Consider the following 18169-nt stretch of genomic DNA (forward strand, 5'->3'; position numbering starts at 1 on the left):
TTTCTTTTTTTTTTTTCACTCTTATCTAATTGCAGATTGGTGCATGACAAGCCCAATGGCGAGTCGACGATCGAGCTTTTTTTGTGATGTTTGCGATAACTTAACTCTTACTTTTTACAAAAAATACAAAGGTAGCGGTATAAAATAAAATAGTCGTTTTTTTTCTCGTTTATACAATGCCGAGGCAGTGGGGGGTTGGGGATGTTTCTCTCTCTCTCTCTCCCTCCCATTAGTTGTCCGTGAGCGCGTTGAGCACGAGTTCGATGGCGGCCTGTACGTCGCCGTTGGTGACCTGAAGCGCCTGCAGATTGATGGCGTCGTCGTGCAGACCCATCTCGTTCATCAGCGTGATCTGCTGCTGGAGATTCTGGACCGACGACACGGATGAGGAAGCGAGGCTGTTGTCGCCGCCGTTCGACGAGTTGTTAGCGGTGGCAGCGGCGCCAGCAGTGGAACCGGACGACGCGAACGTCGGTGTCGTCGTCGATGTCGGCGTCGAGAGCGACGACGCAGCTGCTGCTGCTGCTGCTGCTGCCGGGGCAGCCAAGCCGACGTTGCTCAGCGCCGGCACCGAGGCGAAGGCGTTCTCGATCGCCTGGTTGAACATCTCGGCGGTGATGATGCCGCCGCCGTTGGTCTGCAGACCCGACGACGGGCCGGCGGTGGGGCCACTAGCACTGCTGGAGCCTCCTCCGGTCATGGACGACATCGCGGCCGCCGCGGCGGCGCTTCTGCGGGCTCGCGTGATCGCGTGCAGCACGTGGGCCGCGCTTATGGCCGGATAGGTGCGCGGACCGCCCGGCTGCTGCGCCTGTGGCGAGTCCGACGACTGCGACGAGTCGCCGGCCATCTCGTCGTCGTCGCTCAGGTTCTCCATGGTGCTCCATTGGCTGCTGCTGGCCGAGCTGCTGTTCATCGACAGGTGCCTCGACGAGGCCGCGAAGTTCTGGGCCTCCTCGTTGACCGCTTTCACGATGAGGTCGGCCGCTTTCACGAGGGCGGGATGCTCTTTGGCCAGGCTGAGATTGGAAAAAAAAAAATAAGAAAAAAAGATTGTAGCGTGAAATACACGTGGTTTTTGATTGACTTGAAATTACTGGACACTTTGATTGTTACCTTTCTGCTGTTTCAGGATCACCGAAATAAGTGACTAGATCTGGATCTTGTAGAATAGCGATTGCGACTGCGTCCTTTTGCAGGTCTGGCGTTTGAGCAATTATTTTATCGACGACTTCTGTTTTTTTTGCCATTCTCTGAATGAAGAGTGAAAACATTGATTACTATGTCAAAGAAATTCAAAAATATTAGAGGTATGAAAAATCTACTTACTCTAACAGCTATCTCAAGCAAAGGATTATTGACAAAAGAAGAAAATGCATTTTGTGCATTTCTCAAAGGTTTTTCTTCTTTTTTTTCTGGAGACAATGGCCTTTTGGCCATAACATGAATCATTGATCCATGTTTCAACCCATACGATTGCAATGTAGAATCATTTTTCAACAGTGAGCCGCAGTAAATGAGATCTGCATTTGAAAAAGTATTGTTAAATGAATCTCAAATTATGTTATGCAATAAAAATGATGAATAATTAATTACCAAAAGAGTCTTTGGCTACTGCAGCTCGCGTCGCAGTAGCTTCCCTTAATTTTTCGACTTTTGCTCCTAAATCTACATCGCTCAACGTCAACAGTGTCAACTTATCACTCAGGTCCAGACGAACACCAAGAAGTAAATTGGCTGTCATTTTTCTAAAATAAACAAAATGAAATTAATTGAAATAAAATTTAACAAGGTCATTGCTATCATTGTGTGTGGATGAACAAAAACAAAGCTTAACCATCAACCAATTATTTTCCTTCAGTTTGAGCAACTCATGAAAATAAACATGTGGTTAAAGGTAGCAGGATAACCTATATGAATGAGAGAGCACGTGAAAATTCTATACACACCTTTGTTTAACGGGGGTAGGCATATGACGCTTAATAAATCAGCCTTGAACTGACAAAGCTTTCGGACTTTGTGCACGACGAGACCTCTGCAAAAACTATCCAACGAAATCGCGCTGTCCGCGAATAGCGCCAACGAATAATGACTCGATGATATTATCGACGATTCCAGAACTGCGTGCGGATTTTCCTCGTTAGCCTCTCGCGAGGATTTTCCAAGAGCGAAGAAAAGCCTTTGTCGAACGTGATTCTCGAAATACACGCTGCGTGTGTGCGCCTGAGAGATCGTGCCAAAACAGTGACGGTACGTTGTGTGTGTATGAAACGTCGAAGACTCTGAAGTATAGCAGCTCTGTAGCAGACAACAAAATACTGAACTCGGCGATCGCAGCGCGTCGAAGCTCGGACGGCAGCACTAGTCAACACTCGACACTGTAGCAGTTCTCGAACGAGCCAAGTCAATGTTTAAAACCCCTAGTGACCCCAGCGGTCCGACACTGGGGTGCCCACGCACACCTACAAAACTCCATATAGATATATCTCGCGAATTCTCAGCGAATCTTTGATGAATGAAAATCGTGGAGGGGAGCTCTCTTACGATACACTTGTGTCGATGTGTGTGTCGGCTTATTTTGGATGTGTGCCTGCGCGACTATACGTCGCCTGATGCTCAGCTGCGCGAATTTATGTTGTTGTCTGCACACGATTCTGCCTGGCAGTCCGTGGTGAGCGGCTCGGTGTGGCCTACTACCTGCCTTGCAGAATAAGAGCGTATACAAAAAAAAGTCCCATCGTCGTCGTACATTCGTTCGCATCGGACGCTCACGCACACACACGCCTATATAATCGCAGGTGTGTATCGATCACGCACGCAACGAAAAAAAAAAAAAGAAAAAAAAAATTAGCATTCGCTATTGTTGGTGCTGCGTCGTCGCTACACGACGAGTGTTTTCTCTCTCTCTCTTTATCTATACATCGTTTATATCGTTACGTGAGTGTATTTACGAGCAGTTTCTGTTTTGCGTAATAACATTGTAATAATTCGCTGGGATAAAGCTTTGTACTTTTGGCAAACGTCCGCGTAATTTCGCAATGCCGAGATAGGTGTTAAGTGTGTCCTATATATGTGTGCCTCTGGTCCATCGGTTATATATATATGTCGTGCACACACGCGCGACCCGCGGAATGTGCGTTGTTTTTATAACTGTCAGTTTCACGGACGCATCCGCGATCGTGCAGTTATTCGAGCTTTGGCGAGCTCCTACAACTACTCCAAGCCAGAGCCGCTCGTTATTACATACACCGTTTTAGTTTTATTTAAACTTTTTTCTCGCTCAGCGCCGACTGACTTCGTGTCTGTTTGCCGTGTTACAGGTTTATTTTTCTCTCTCACGAGTTAAGCGTCGTCTTATCGGTCTCGAGTCCCGATCGAGAGATAAATCCAAGAAAGAGTCTCGAGTGCCCCCCGAGTGAAGCTTCTTCATATCGTATACGCGTACAGGGTCGACTCGTGAATCTCGAGAGACGCGACTAAGCATGCCGAACAAGTATCAGAAGTTCGAAATCAACCGGACGGAATGGGAGGTACCGGACAGGTACGAGATGCTCCGACCTGTTGGGTCTGGCGCCTACGGACAAGTTTGGTGAGCCATTGTCATTTACTTAATCTTTTAATTTGCTCTGCTGCTCTGGTAATATTTCCTTCAATTCTTAAAATACAGAAAATTTAAAGGTGAAACGATTGCATTCGATTTCCACTTTATTTTAATTTTTATTAATTTTATTATTGTTAATTGTTGATCATTATCATTGTTAATTGTGTTTTCAGCTCCGCCTTTGATAAATTGTATCGCAGGAAAGTAGCAATTAAAAAGCTGGCCAGACCATTCCAGTCTGATATTCATGCCAAGCGAACTTTTAGAGAACTGCGCTTGCTACGTCACATGCACCATGAGAATGTAGGTTGAAATATTGCCTAATAAATTTGATCTTTGAATTAATTATTCCTTTTATTTCTAGGTCATTGGATTACTAGATGTTTATAGTCCATGTACATCTATGCAAGATTTTGAAAATGTGTATGTTTTGAACGATCTGAAAGACATGTACTGAAAAATTTAATATGTCAATGACTTACAAATCAATTAATTATTTTTCAGATATCTAGTAACTCATTTAATGGGAGCTGACTTGAACAATATTGTTAAAACTCAAAAGCTGTCAGATGATCATGTTCAATTTTTAGTTTATCAAATTCTCAGAGGACTCAAGTACATTCATTCTGCTGGAATTATCCATAGAGTATATAAAGCTATACTTTTAATAATAAAAACACGTGTAGACGAATCAAGTTGAATTTAACTATTTTTTTTAGGACCTCAAACCATCAAACATAGCTGTGAATGAAGATTGCGAGCTCAGAATTCTTGATTTTGGCTTAGCTAGACCAGCAGAAAATGAAATGACTGGTTATGTAGCAACTAGGTGGTACAGAGCTCCTGAAATTATGCTCAACTGGATGCATTATAATCAAACTGGTATTTATTTTAAACTACAATAGGTATAAAATAAGATTCAATTTGACTTAATATGATACATTTTTATTCCAGTTGATATCTGGTCAGTTGGATGCATAATGGCAGAGTTATTAACTGGCAGAACTCTATTTCCTGGAGTTGATCGTATCCTTAATATTTCAATCATAACTTTATGTATAATAATGACTTGAATGTTTTTGTTTTTACAAAGTGTAAGATCATTGCTTCATGCTACTAACATATTTAACTACAGTTGCTATTTGCTAAGGGTTAACAAGCAGATGAGGTGTACGAGTCTAGTTTTTACTTTTTTACGTTTATGCTCATTTCAAGTGCCTTGCACCCATAAATTGTATTAGCTGACTAAAAGTAATATTTTCATAAAAAATTATTCTGAAAATTTATAAAAAAGAAAAAAAATTCGAAAAAACCTTAGCAAAAGCAGATATTCATCAATTAAATCTCATTATGGATCTCCTTGGAACTCCTAGAGAAAAGTTCATGAAAAAAATATCTTCTGAATCAGTAAGTATGAGAATAATATTAAACCTAAATAAAAGTAAAACCCATGATGTAAAATCAGTAGATAATCTATCATTATTTTGAGCTATTGCTTGATTTATTTTAGAACTAGTATTTGAACATTTTCTATTATTATACTTTACAAAGGTTTGTTAGATATTAATTAATTATGTATTTAAAATTGAATATGCGGGATCAATTTTATTTTTATCTTATTGGAAAATTTATTTTTCATCATGTGCTGAGCTGCTTCTTGTAGAACCATTTTTTTAAATTTCAATTATGTTGCTTTAATAATAAACCTTAACTAAAATTTGGCAGACATTGACCATCTAACAAGAGTATTAATACTCTGTGGTACACCTTCAGCAGAAACTATTAAAAAAATTACAAGTAAAGAGGTAATGAGAAATCGGAAAGGTTGTGACTAACATTGCATGTTTTCTAGGCTTTTTTTTGCATGAGTAGAGTTTGGGTGCTTTAATGTAACATCTGTTGACAGTATAATAGAAAAAATATTATTTTTAGATGAAATTCCTACTAGGCAATCAATCGAAAAATGTACTCGGCCTTTATAATTAAATTTTAGCTAATATTTTCTAACACCGTTTGAGTGATATATTGTATTAACCATTTTAAAAAATTACGTGTATTTTTTATACGGAATTCGGCATCATTAAAAAATCTGCGTATATTTTTAAATCACTATCGTTTAAACTTTTTTTTTCAGGCAAAAAGTTATATTGAAAGTTTGCCTCCAATGAAGAGAAAAGATTTCAAACAAGTTTTTCAAGGAGCTAATCCACTAGGTATGCGAGAATTTTTTCTTCGCGTTCATTGTATTTCATCGTCGTTAAAGACATCTAAAATGCAAATTATTCTTCTCTTGACACAGCGATCGATCTTTTACAATTGATGTTGGAATTGGATCCCGAGCAAAGAATCACTGCAGAGGTTGCTCTGAGCCACGCTTACTTTGCTCAATATTCGGATCCATCCGATGAGCCTGTCTCGTCGCCTTACGATCACGGCTTCGAAGATATGGATCTACCTGTACAGAAATGGAAAGGTCAATATTTCATCTTGATTTGTACAAATATTTTAACACAATTTCAATATAATTTTTATCTTTCTAGAACTCATTTTTCACGAGATCATAAACTTCGTGCCACAAGGTGAATTGTATACATCACAAGATATAAGTTAAGATTGGAAATTTTTTAGCAGAATGTCTACATACATTATAGTTGATGTTATTAATGCTATGTAACCACAAATATGGAGTTATTAATTCCATAATCAAAAACACGTCGTTTTAATTGTACATAATATGATGTTATTTTTAATGTTTCCGTTTTAATTAATGTAATGTAATTACCGAATTTGTACATTTTAAGGAAAAAAATATTTTTTTACACGCGAATAGATTTTTCATTGTAAATTACATGTATTGGAAGTATTTGTTTTGATGATAATGTACTATAAAGATAATTTTATATGTATTTATGAGTCTTAATCTTTTCTTTTAATCTTGTCTCTCGCTATAAAAAAAACCTCATTTGATTATTTTTTACAAAAAGTAATAAATGTTGCAAATATTTTTATTCAAAATGTATTTTTCCGATTTTCTAAAACTCAAAATGCTTCAAGAAATTTCAACTTGTTCTTGTATTATACATTTCAAGATCGACAGCGCCTCTACAATTTAAATTCGGTGTTCTCCTAAAAATGAAGGTAACTCGAATGAGCTGGTTTTCTTAATTCTCATGAACAATATTGAAATTGTAGAGTTCCCGAAGATTATGAATCGACGATAAACAAATTCTCTTTCAAATAATGTCACAATTTTGGTGAAAATCAACGACTTTTAAATTCAATTTTTCCCACTATGACAAGAGCACTGATCTGAATTTGCGAACGTCGAGTTTAGTCAATAGGTATCGAGGGATTCACGTTTTTATTAGGAACAAAAGCCAAAGCTACTTCATCTGTTTCATCGAGTGTTTTTTACTTTCATTTATTTATTCTTATTTGTCTGACAATGAATCGAGAAATCGTTCATTACTCTCAAATCATATAACATATAATTATTAGATACTTTAAACATAACAAATTATTTAGAATATATTTAGCTGCGGACAAGTATAATATGAATAAAAAAAAATTTCGAATTGAAATATTACCGGTCTTGATAAAAACACTGATCTGAATAAGCTTTGAGGTTGGTATTATGGCTTGAATTCTCAAAATCTCATTTACCGCCTTGCTGAAGCGCTGTGAACACTATAGGATTTACCTATTTTTCCTGAAGTCCAGTGCCCACATTTTTCGTCAACACTCAACCCTGCTGTATTTTCAAGTTTTTAACTTCGCACTCATTATTAGTCAGCGCGATCATCATGAAATCCGGAATAATTTCTCAATTAAATCATGGCAAATCGATGAGTCGATTGTAAAACCTAGTATTGAGAACAAAGAAAAACTATTTGAACTAAGATATCCACAGTTCAGATGTTTGAATGAAAACTAATGTACCTTGAAAATGATTGTTTGTGTCGAAGATCAATTTATTCATTTTGTTATTCAAGCGTGCTTAAACTCGAAAAATATTGATTTATCACAGATAAATGATACAGGTAGTCACTTACAAAATTAAGTGAAAAAAAACTAATTTCATGTAAAAAAATGTGTGATGATAATCATTATCTTAAAATTTTCCCCAGCATATTTTTATCCCCACAAAAAAAAATTTTCGGTCCACAAATCGACCTTTGAACTTATAGAACTCATTAAAAATTTAATTGATTGACTAGGGGTGGAAAAGAAATAAATTGTATATATAAATTAATGCATATGGAAGCTTGCCCTTTAATTTGATATTTCAAAAATGTTGTATCTTTATTTGTTATTAAATAAATTAAAAAACGAACAAAGCCCTTGCGCAAGGAAGGATTTACAAATTTATAAATCAGTCTTCTTCATAAATACGTCAGATCTTACATAACAGTTTTTAATACAAGTTAACTTAATTTTTTTACATTAATGAGATCATATAATGAGTCAGTGATGCGCCATATCGATGTGCATTTTGTTGTATGTATTGTAATGAGCCGTGTCGCCGCTAGGTGGCACGGAGTAAAAGTACAGTTCACGCAAGTAAGATTGTTAAGTCTGGGCGTTATATAGACCCGAGAAAGACTTACCCTGAGTCACATGAATGCATCACGTTAACGCCATGATGAACTCTGTGGTGGAAAGGCATAACTTAAGTCCATTTTTCGTGTTTTCGAGAAAAACGCGTTTTAAGTTGATTGTGCCAGCCTAACTAGACGCGGACGAGTTGAGGTCTGAACCTATGATGTTTTAAGCTACTATGAGGTATCTTTTGACCTATGTACTTATGAAATTGAAAGGCGCATCATAGCGATGATACGGAGCAAAAAATATGGACTTAAGTCGTTTTGCCTTTCCACGCTTTGCACTTTAAGTCCACTTTTGGCAGTCACACTTTTTTCAGTATCGATAATTTCGCGCAGTTTGTGATCATAACCTTATTTAATGATTTTATATTGATAAAATAGCTAATTTAACGTTATACTAGTGTCAGATCTCAAGTCTTACAACGAAAAAAGGCCAAACTGAAAATCGCGAAAATGACCCCTCGCGTATTAAATGTACCAATTGTATAGTGAAATTCACAACATTCGAAGAATGTGAGAGCTATTTATATGTTTGAATATCATTTTCTTTCATTTTCAAATCAAAGTAGACTCTCTATAAGATTTTGGAGCTCACAAAGGTGGACTTAAGTCGTTTTACCTTCCCACAGTTTTCACGAAATGGACTTAAGTCGTTATGCACAATGCTGAAACTAACGATAGAAGCTAAATTCGTCTATTCTGACCTTTGTACCTTAAAGTAGACACTAAATATAGGTGTTTTTCATCATAATATCGATTTCCAAAAAAATGGACTTAAGTCGTTATGCCTTTCCACCACAGAACTGAATTGACGTGGCTTTTGAGATTATGTCTTTGTGAAAATGACTTAATTCCACACTCATTACATGCATGTCTTATACCTTTATGTCTCGTGTCGATGTGGAATTTGAGATTAATTTTTGATGTAAATCTATTGTTGCATATATCACATTCATATGTAACACCATTGTGCACTGAATCAATATGGATTTTGAGATAATACTTCCGTGTGAATAATTTTCTGCATATACCACATGCAGGCCTAATACGACTATTTCCTGCATCAATGGGCATTTCGAGTCTTTTTTTATAGTTTGAATTTTTTTTATCTTTTCTTGTATAATTGTTTTGCTCATCGAGTTCACGATCGGAATTCGAATTTACTTCTTCTTTAACTTTGCATACAGTCTCTATTATAATACTAGTTTCAGGTTTGTAATCAACGCTGAAATTCATATTCTGCAAGTTATTTTGAGAATAATCGTTAATTTTCTCAAGTAATAAATCCTGGTTCGGCTTTAAGTTTTTACATTCAAAAACGATTTCCATGTCTTCCTGAGATTCAGGAATTTCGTCATATTCTTGTTTAATACTTTGGATCTGGAATAAAATCAAAGTTGAATCAATATTTTGGTTAAAAATTTTGATAATAAAGTCCCACATAATTATGAACTCTTACTAGATTTTCATGCATAAGTTGGGGAAATTCAGTTTGATAATCTTCATTATCACCGAGCGACACATCACTTGGCTCCTGTTTTCTTCTGAAATTAGTTTGATAAGAATCGAGTGTTAAGCCAAGATATTTTTATAATTTAACTCTTAAAAATTGAATTCACCTTAGGGCACAGTTGAAAGTATCACCCGATTCCATCTTATTCGTTCCAGACTTTGTTTGCGACTAAGCTCTAATTCTCTGCTTATATTCAACATCAAACTAACAAACTCAAATTCAATAATATTTACGAATTTTAATGTGAAAACCAATCTTGAATAAACCAATTGAAGCAGAGAAATAATCATTCGTGATATATTATTGAAGAAATCTGAAAAGGGGTATTTTGATTTTGTATCGCGTAGAAAAGTATGACAACTTTCGTACACGTTACAGAAAGTGCGAGTAAGGCAACTGGGAAGCGACCATAAATATAAACTTGAACTACAATGTGTTATAAAATAAAAATAACTTATAATTTTTAAAATTTTAGATATTAACGATTTTTCGCCGTGACAGAAAAAGTCTTCTTTTGCCTTTCATAAGAGCTTCGTCCTGTCTTATACGCGATTAAACTCGCGTTATCCTTCGTATCATTTTTTGTCCGTATACAAAATTCAAGACTTGTCCAATTATGCATTCCAATCCAAGTACAAGATATCTTGTACCTCGTCCTAAATTTGAAAAGCCCTACTTAAATCACAAATTCCAAACGGTTCTTATCCACGAAAAGCATATACAAACAGTCTATACGCAACCCGCGTCCAGTTGATTAATGTGTTGATTACAAATTTTCAATAATTTTTAATATATAACGCAACTTTCGATGATCTCTGTTTGATAATTAATGATGCAAAGTCGTTTTATTCGAGCTTTGATTAGTAGTCAGTTGCATTGCAGAAGTGTACATAGAATTGAGCGAATAATTAGCATAGAACTATAAATGAGGATATGTTTATGAAGCTCGTTCGAGTGCACTGAATTGATTTGTCTCATACTCGTGCGTATTTTGTTGAAATCAAGTGTAGTCTTGAAAATTGTCTTTTTGAAATTTTTTGAAGTACAGCTCTCGAAACCACAAAACTTGATATGATATTAAAGTCGATAACAAGTAGAATCGTTTTTAAATGTAACAATATTTTTAATTGCAAGATGTTTTTACTTTTACTTACAAAGTGTCTGGTGAATATAACGTAACATTGCAGTCAATTACAAATTAATAAATCAGTCTTCTTAATAAATAAATCAGATCGATTTGATACAAGTTAACTTAAATTTTTACATTTATTAGATCATTATAAGTCAGTGATGCGCCACATCGATGTGCATTTTAAGATTGTTCTTTCGTGCAAACGACTTTCCGCAAATGTTACATGTATGTAAAATGTTATTATGTACTTTATCTATGTGCCTTTTGAGATCAATTTTGTTTGTGAATTCCTTTTCACACGTTTTGCATGCATGTGTGACACCATTGTGCACTGAATCGATGTGTCTTTTCAGACTATATTTGGCTGTAAATTTATTGCCGCAAATATCACATTCATATACAACATTATTGTGCACCGTCATGATGTGCATCTTGAGATAGTTTTTATTTGAGGATGACTTTCCGCATGTATCACACGCGTAAGTGATACCATTATGTAGCGAATCGATGTGCTTCTTGAGATTACTTTTGTCTGAGAATGCCTTTTGGCAAATATCACATGCATGAGTGACTCTATTGTGTACTGAATCGATATGGATTTTGAGACTGTCTTTTACAGTGAATGACTTTCCGCATGTATCACACGCGTGAGTGATATCATTGTGCACCGAGTCGATGTGTTTTTTAAGATTACTTTTGTGTGAGAATTTCTTTTCACATGTATTGCATGCATGTTTGACTTTATTGTGCACTGAATCGATGTGGTTTTTGAGATTACCTTTTAGGGTAAATGACTTTCCACATAAGTCACATGAATGCATCGCATTAACGCCATGGTGCACTGAATCGACGTGGCTTTTGAGGTGCTGCTTTCGCGTATATTTCTCCTCACATATATTACATGCATGCGTGATTTTTTTATGAACCGATTCGACGTGGATTTTGAGATTATCTTTTCTTGCGAATTTCTTTCCGCAAATGTCACATTCATGTTTGACTTTATTGTGCACTGAATCAATATGGATTTTGAGAATATCTTTAGTTGAGAATTTTTTTTGCATATATCACATGCATGCGTGATTTTATTATGAAGTGATTCGAGTTTTGAGACTACTTTTTTTTGTAAATGACTTTTCACACTTATTACATGCATGTCTTATACCCTTATGTTTCACGCCGTTGTGGAGATTGAGACTACTTTTTGTTGTAAATTTCAATCCACATATATCACAAGAAATATTACTATTCACATTATCGATGGATGTTTTGAGTCTATGTTTGTAGATTGATTTTTGTTCAACTCGTCTTTTTTCATTTTGCTCGCTGAGTTCAAAGTTGAAATTAAGATTTAATTCTTTTTCGTTGTTGTGGAATAGTTCTTTTTTCACTTCTTCTGTAGCTTCTTCTTTGATTGTGTCGATAATCTCTGAATTATTGTGCGAATAATTCTCTATTTTCCTAACTGCTAATAAACCCGTGTCAAGCTTTACGTCTCTACACTCGAAAATTATTTTCAGGCCTTCCTGAGGTTCGGCCATTTCGTCATATTCTTGAAGCCTTTTGATCTAAAATAAAAGTAAAGTCGTATCAAAAATTTTGATTGGATATGTTTACCAGGATGGTCGGAAATAAATTATTTAAGCTCACATTCTTAATATCAAGTGTCCTATCAATTAATTCGTAATTATTTTCAGTAAACGACACATCGTTTGGTTCTTGTTTTACTCTAAAATGAATGAAATAAGATTAAAAATGTGTTTGAACTAATTTTAAAAGTTTGTTTTAAAAAAAGAAAATTTACCTGACGGCACAGTTGAAAATATCGCTCGAGTCCATCTTGCTAATTTGGGATGTCGTTTGCCATTGATCACTCTACTAACGTTCGGCATCAAACTAACTTAAATACAATAATATTTACGAATTAAATCTGAAAACGGATCTCAATCGACCTAATTTAAATCTAACATCGTATAAATTACTAGTGGCAACGTTCGTTGCATAAAGCTGAGCGACGTTCGTTTAAAATTTGTTTGTTTTTGAAATTTTGCTGATTGATTGTACACTGAAAATTGGCTCAACATGTATAATACATTACAGTCGTATACGAGACAACTTTTCCATTATATTCTATAGGCCGCTAGTAAACAGTCCGCATTCCATGTATGCGAAAATTCGGTGAATATATATGAGACATTACACTACAAATTTTCAAATCTAATAATCGCACGGAGATATCAGTTCCTACTGTTTTACATACAACTCTAGTGTGCATCATTCGAATATTGCACACGAATGCTGATGCTACTGCATCATAATTGCATATAAAATATTAAATCTAAAAAATGCATAAGGGTGCATAAAGGGCATACCAAAACCTAATCAGTAACACATTTACGTCCCCCCTACATACCCAAAAAATTTCAGCCCGATCCATTGAATACTATTCCAGTTATCGTGTCAGGGCGAACACACGAAAATTAGGCAAACTGGCCATGAAACGACTTCGCTGCGCTCAGCTTTAATTATACATCATTTAAGAAATTACTCAATTGATTTTCCCAATGAACAATCATCATTTTTTTGTTAATGACATTTTAATAAATGAATCTAAAGCATGCGCAAGCACCTTGAGAGTTGCATCAATTTCTCTTTTTATAAATTTCTTTCTCAGACAAAGCCATCAACAGCATCTTCAAGAAGCCTGAGAGTCTGTTTACGCGAGTCCGCGTCCGGGACGTGCTGTTCGACGGGCTGCCGATCGACTGCAACGTCACCGACACCGCAGGCACCGCCGTCTGCAATCAGATACAAAAAAGTCACGACGAGTACAACATGAGACGCCTGTCCGACACGATGTTTTCCTTCTCGATTTTCGGCTCGGTACATCACACGAGTTCGGATTGTTCATCTCCTCTATGCACTGGCAAAAATCACTCATCACGTATTGTTCGCCGCAGATGAACGCGACCGACAGCAGACAGCGCAGTCGGGTCTATCGAGGCCTCAGAAACATCCAGGACGTCGGCCGAGTCACGGAGTACGCGGGAAAGCGCGACATCGGCGTCCGGGGCGACGGCTACTGCGATCGATTTCGCGGCACCGACGGCACCGTCTTCCCCCCTTACTACGACCCTCGGGGCCGCAACTCCGTCTTCGTCTACGTGCCGAGCTTCTGCCGCGAGGTGAACATCATCTACGAGGCCCCGAGCAAGTTGAAGGGCATCGAGACCCCGAGGTACAGGACGGGAGTGGGGCCCGATTGGCGCCAGGATCCGAGAGCCAAGTGCTACTCGTGCAGCTGAACATGTTTCTGCGGCCGGTGCAGAAGATCAAGTTGGCGAAAAATTTTCCGGAGGCTCTGCTGCCTCTTTTCTGGCTGGATGAGCACATCATCGTGCCCAAGTGGCTGAGGCGCGAGCTGCGCATGACCCACTTTGCCTTGAAATCGGTCAAGTGAGTCAATTATGAGAATCAATAGTCATTACTTTGTACGAGACGTAACAATGTATACGAGATTAAAAAATCGTTTTTTCTCATTCCTGCAGAGTCATCGTACATTTGATGATAGTCGGTGGTTTGGGCTTGTTCGCTTACACCTTTTACAAGGATTACCGGACGACGAAGTTCAGCGCGAAAAAAGTCACGTCGACAACGAGCAGTCAAAAGCGTTCTCCGATGGAGGTAAAGACGATGTTCGAATCTGATCAGGAAAAGACGCAAGAACTAGCGGTAAGCTTGCAGAAGCCAACCTTCGTAATACCGACGCCAATGAAGTGAGGATCTGTGTATTTTTTTCACCTTCGGCAATTATTATTCGTGACATTATTCGTGCCTATTTCCGACAATTATGACATAAAATTATTTATTGTTTTGGATTGAATAAATTAAATTTAATAATTATGATTACGTTGATTAAGATTCCATTTCAAATTGAAAGTAATTTGGAATGAACATTTTTTATTACAAAATTTGTTGAAATGTAATTTGTAATTCTGTAATTAAAAATTAAGCAACACTGCTGCACATAAATACTCCGACGATGCCTTTAATATGTAACTTATTTTGTACGATTCAACAAAAATAAAAATGCTTTCATTCTAATTCAATTAAATTTTTATGAGAAAAATTGGGAAAGTCAATGTGTCATTTAGGATTTTTAAATAATTTAAATAATTGAATAATTGAAAGCAAAATATTGTGTATTTTTATGAACTTGGAGAGAAAGACAAAGAGAGAGATCAATATACGAATACAAAGCGAACAAACGCGAAGTCAGATATACATTGAGATAGATTTAAAACAATCAATATGGTTTTCTTCTGTTCAAAATTTATTGATTTGTAAAAACTAGGAAATTAATTTTTCTGTAGTAATACATTTGGAGAAGTACGATGCGAAATATTGAATGACAATTTTTTCATTAATATTTTTAAAAAATATACCAGATCCCACATGGCAGTTTTGATGCAAGTGAACATAAGTCAGCGATGAGCCACTGGTTACGTTTCACACCACTAGGTGGCGCCTGCCTGCGAGTGTCGCTCCCATAAGCGACCGAGCGCTGGTAAGCGTATAAAATGATGTCATTTTGCTCGCTGAGTTCACAATTGAAATTGAGGTTTAATTCTTTTTCGTTGTTGTGGAAAAGTTCTTTTTTCACTAACTCTGTAGTTTCTTCTTTGATTGTGTCGATAATCTCTGAATTATTGTGCGAATAATTTTCTATTTTCCTAGCTGCTAATATATTCATCGTCGGCTTTACGTCTTTGCATTCAATAACTATTTCCAGGCCTTCATGAGATTTGGCCATTTCGTCATATTCTTGAAGCTTTTTGATCTAAAATAAAAGTAAAGTCGTATCAAAAATTTTGATTAGATATGTTTACCAGGATGGTCGGAAATAAATTATTTAAGCTCACATTCTTAATATCAAGTGTCCTGTCAATTAATTCGTAATTGTTTTCAGTAAAGGACACATCGATTGGTTCTTGTTTTATTCTGAAATGAATAAAATAAGATAAATAATGTGTATGAACTAATTTCAAATGTTTGTTTGAAAAAAGAAAATTTACCGTACGGCACAGTGGAATAAGAAAGAATCACAGCGTGACCGTAGCTCCGAGAAGATTTGCCCAAACATGGGCCGTAAATAGAACGACACATGCTCAACCCGGTGACTTCAACTAGCAACAAAAAAACAAGTAGTTTATCCTTTGAGGGAAAAACCACCAAGATGTGCCCCCGTCGAACAGATGCATGATTAAATTAGTATATAACGAGCATAAAAATTAGGCTTCTGGGCAGATCATTCTATACCTTCGAGTACGGCGAAGCTCTGGGCGTGAACACTCCGAATATTATGGTAGAGACTCCGCAATATATTAAATGGACTTGTAATAAAATATACTTAACGAGTAACTACGAATAAAACATACTTGTACTTTGCGGAAAGTAATAGTGAATTATTAACAGCACGCTAGCTTAATTGTATACGGACGGTAAAACATCCGAGCTTGCTAAGCCGCCACCAGCAGCCAGGTAGCCGCGACCGACGGCCAAGCAGCAGCCTAGCCGCAGCCACCAGCAGCCGTTCGACGCAGCAGACCGACAGCCACTACCAGCATCAAGACCAACAATCATCTGCAGACGTAGTTTGTAAGCTTCGTTTCAATAGTATTAAGTTATTTTGTTTATAATAAAGTCTTGCGTGTGAATCTCACTCGAGCATTATACATTTATTTCATGTTCCTCCCCTCAGTCGGCAACAGTAACAATTCATTCTAAATGATAAAGTTATTACCTAATACCAAAAGGTATTTAACAATTCCATTCAAAATTGAAAGTAATTCGGAATAAACATTTTTTATGACAAATTTGTTGAAATGTAATTTGTAATTCTGTAATTGAAAATGATGCAACACTGCTACACACAAATACTTCTTCGATGTCTTTAAGGGGAGGCTCTCATCTAGCGCCTCAAAAATGACATGTTTTTCGTGATTTTTTTTTCGTGGAAGGAAGTGAATAATGCAGTCAAATTTTTTTGGTACTTATAAAGTATGTATTCAACTATATTTACAAATTTTTTCAGACCAACATATCAAATTATTTATCGCCTAGCAGCGTTTGATGGAGGTCGTGTTAAAAAAAGGTACCTCAACGGGCGGCAAGCTAGCGCCTTCAGTTTTTGCCCGAAACTAAAAATGCGAAGTTCCTCTTAAACTAGATGACATTTGCTGGAGGTTGAACCTAAATAATTGCAAAAAAATTAAAAATTGATGAAATGGCGGACTTCGGAAAAAAAATTTCTTTTTTTTGCCTTTTTTTGGCTCTTTTAAGGGCTGTAAAAAGTAATAGTAATGAAAAAATTTAAAATTTTATAGGTTCAACCTCCAGACAATTTAATTAGCTTTAAAATAAAACAAAAGCGTATCTCTAACTGCAGTACTTTTCGAGATATCTTGCCGCCCGATTCAGAAAACATAGTTTCGAGAAAAACGCGTTTAAAGTTTTAGAAAGTGAATGTACATACATGAGTGTTTCTGACTAACTTTTAAAATTGCACGTACTGATGTGTAAGTCAGGTAATTTACCATGCACAGTTCTGAAATTTTATCAGGGTCTTTAAGAAGACTTGACAGATCTACACTTTTATTTTTGAGCGTTTTGGTGGCCCGTCCTTTTTGTATCGCACGTTTGAAAATCGATTTTACTCTTGAGTCAAAAAACGTACTGCGAATAAAATAAATTTTCGATAGCTTCTTCAAAAATGGACTATTAACCAAATGATATGAAATTATCATGTTACCTTCCTTTATTCACATACTTTAGAAAAATTTGTGACCTGAACTTGATCCTCCTAAATTGGAAATTTCCCAGAATGTTTTCCGCGCGTACTGGATTATTTGAACTTTTAGCTTTTTTTATACATTTTCATTTTTTACAATGGACTATTGTTTTTTTTTATATCTGTATACATGTTTAAAAAGGGCTGGAAAAGACGAACAAAATGAGCCCAACCAGAACTCTGTCCCTTATTTAATAAGAATTGTACGCTGGATTGAACATTCGATAATCCTGCGTTAATCACTTAAAAATTTTTGAAAAAAATTTTTTTTTCATGAAATTTTTTTCTACTATGAATAAATTAATTAATTTATAAAAAAAATTTTTTTCATGGGAAATTTATAAACAATTTTTATAAACAATTTTTTTTTTTCATGAAAAATTTTTATAAATATATTTTTTTTCATGAAAAATTTTTTTCTTATCATGAATAAATAAATTATTCAACAAATAATTTTTTTTCACACACTTTC

The 18169-nt window shown here is 36.2% G+C and overlaps 4 protein-coding genes across 7 annotated transcripts; 2 read left to right on the plus strand and 2 right to left on the minus strand.

Moving 5' to 3' along the window:
* LOC106654237 (ubiquitin-like protein 7) lies at window positions 1-2353 on the minus strand. The gene is made up of 5 exons (XM_014374011.2): window positions 1950-2353; window positions 1597-1748; window positions 1330-1523; window positions 1117-1253; window positions 1-1019 (listed from the first exon to the last, which is right to left on the minus strand). Exons 1-5 carry the CDS (start codon window positions 1970-1972, stop codon window positions 230-232), a joined length of 1296 nt encoding a protein of 431 aa, XP_014229497.1. The 5' UTR covers window positions 1973-2353; the 3' UTR covers window positions 1-229.
* Window positions 2354-2559: 206 nt separating this feature from the next.
* LOC106654238 (mitogen-activated protein kinase 14A-like) lies at window positions 2560-6507 on the plus strand. 4 transcript variants are annotated; one of them, XM_014374013.2, is made up of 11 exons: window positions 2560-2798; window positions 3321-3589; window positions 3775-3904; window positions 3966-4024; window positions 4106-4247; window positions 4321-4483; window positions 4556-4627; window positions 4929-5008; window positions 5736-5814; window positions 5901-6074; window positions 6142-6507. In XM_014374013.2, exons 2-11 carry the CDS (start codon window positions 3483-3485, stop codon window positions 6210-6212), a joined length of 1077 nt encoding a protein of 358 aa, XP_014229499.1. In that variant the 5' UTR covers window positions 2560-2798; window positions 3321-3482; the 3' UTR covers window positions 6213-6507. The 4 variants fall into 4 exon arrangements, with proteins under 4 accessions (XP_014229499.1, XP_014229501.1, XP_014229498.1 ...); XM_014374015.2 differs by lacking the exon at window positions 2560-2798 and adding an exon at window positions 2811-2937; XM_014374012.1 differs by lacking the exon at window positions 2560-2798 and having other exon boundaries at window positions 2949-3589.
* Window positions 6508-8987: 2480 nt separating this feature from the next.
* LOC111693781 lies at window positions 8988-12734 on the minus strand. Its single transcript, XM_023459435.1, has 6 exons — window positions 12652-12734; window positions 12498-12576; window positions 11991-12415; window positions 9665-9749; window positions 9370-9585; window positions 8988-9008 (listed from the first exon to the last, which is right to left on the minus strand). The coding sequence occupies exons 1-6, from the start codon at window positions 12684-12686 to the stop codon at window positions 8988-8990; spliced, it is 861 nt and encodes a 286-aa protein (XP_023315203.1). The 5' UTR covers window positions 12687-12734.
* Window positions 12735-13464: 730 nt separating this feature from the next.
* LOC106654032 (sensory neuron membrane protein 1-like) lies at window positions 13465-14627 on the plus strand. Its single transcript, XM_014373720.1, has 5 exons — window positions 13465-13468; window positions 13522-13730; window positions 13808-14098; window positions 14176-14303; window positions 14396-14627. Exons 1-5 carry the CDS (start codon window positions 13465-13467, stop codon window positions 14625-14627), a joined length of 864 nt encoding a protein of 287 aa, XP_014229206.1.
* Window positions 14628-18169: the final 3542 nt, after the last annotated feature.

The sequence above is a fragment of the Trichogramma pretiosum genome, unplaced genomic scaffold (assembly GCF_000599845.2).
Source record: "Trichogramma pretiosum strain Unisexual culture from Peru unplaced genomic scaffold, Tpre_2.0 scaffold61, whole genome shotgun sequence".
Lineage (NCBI taxonomy): Eukaryota > Metazoa > Arthropoda > Insecta > Hymenoptera > Trichogrammatidae > Trichogramma > Trichogramma pretiosum.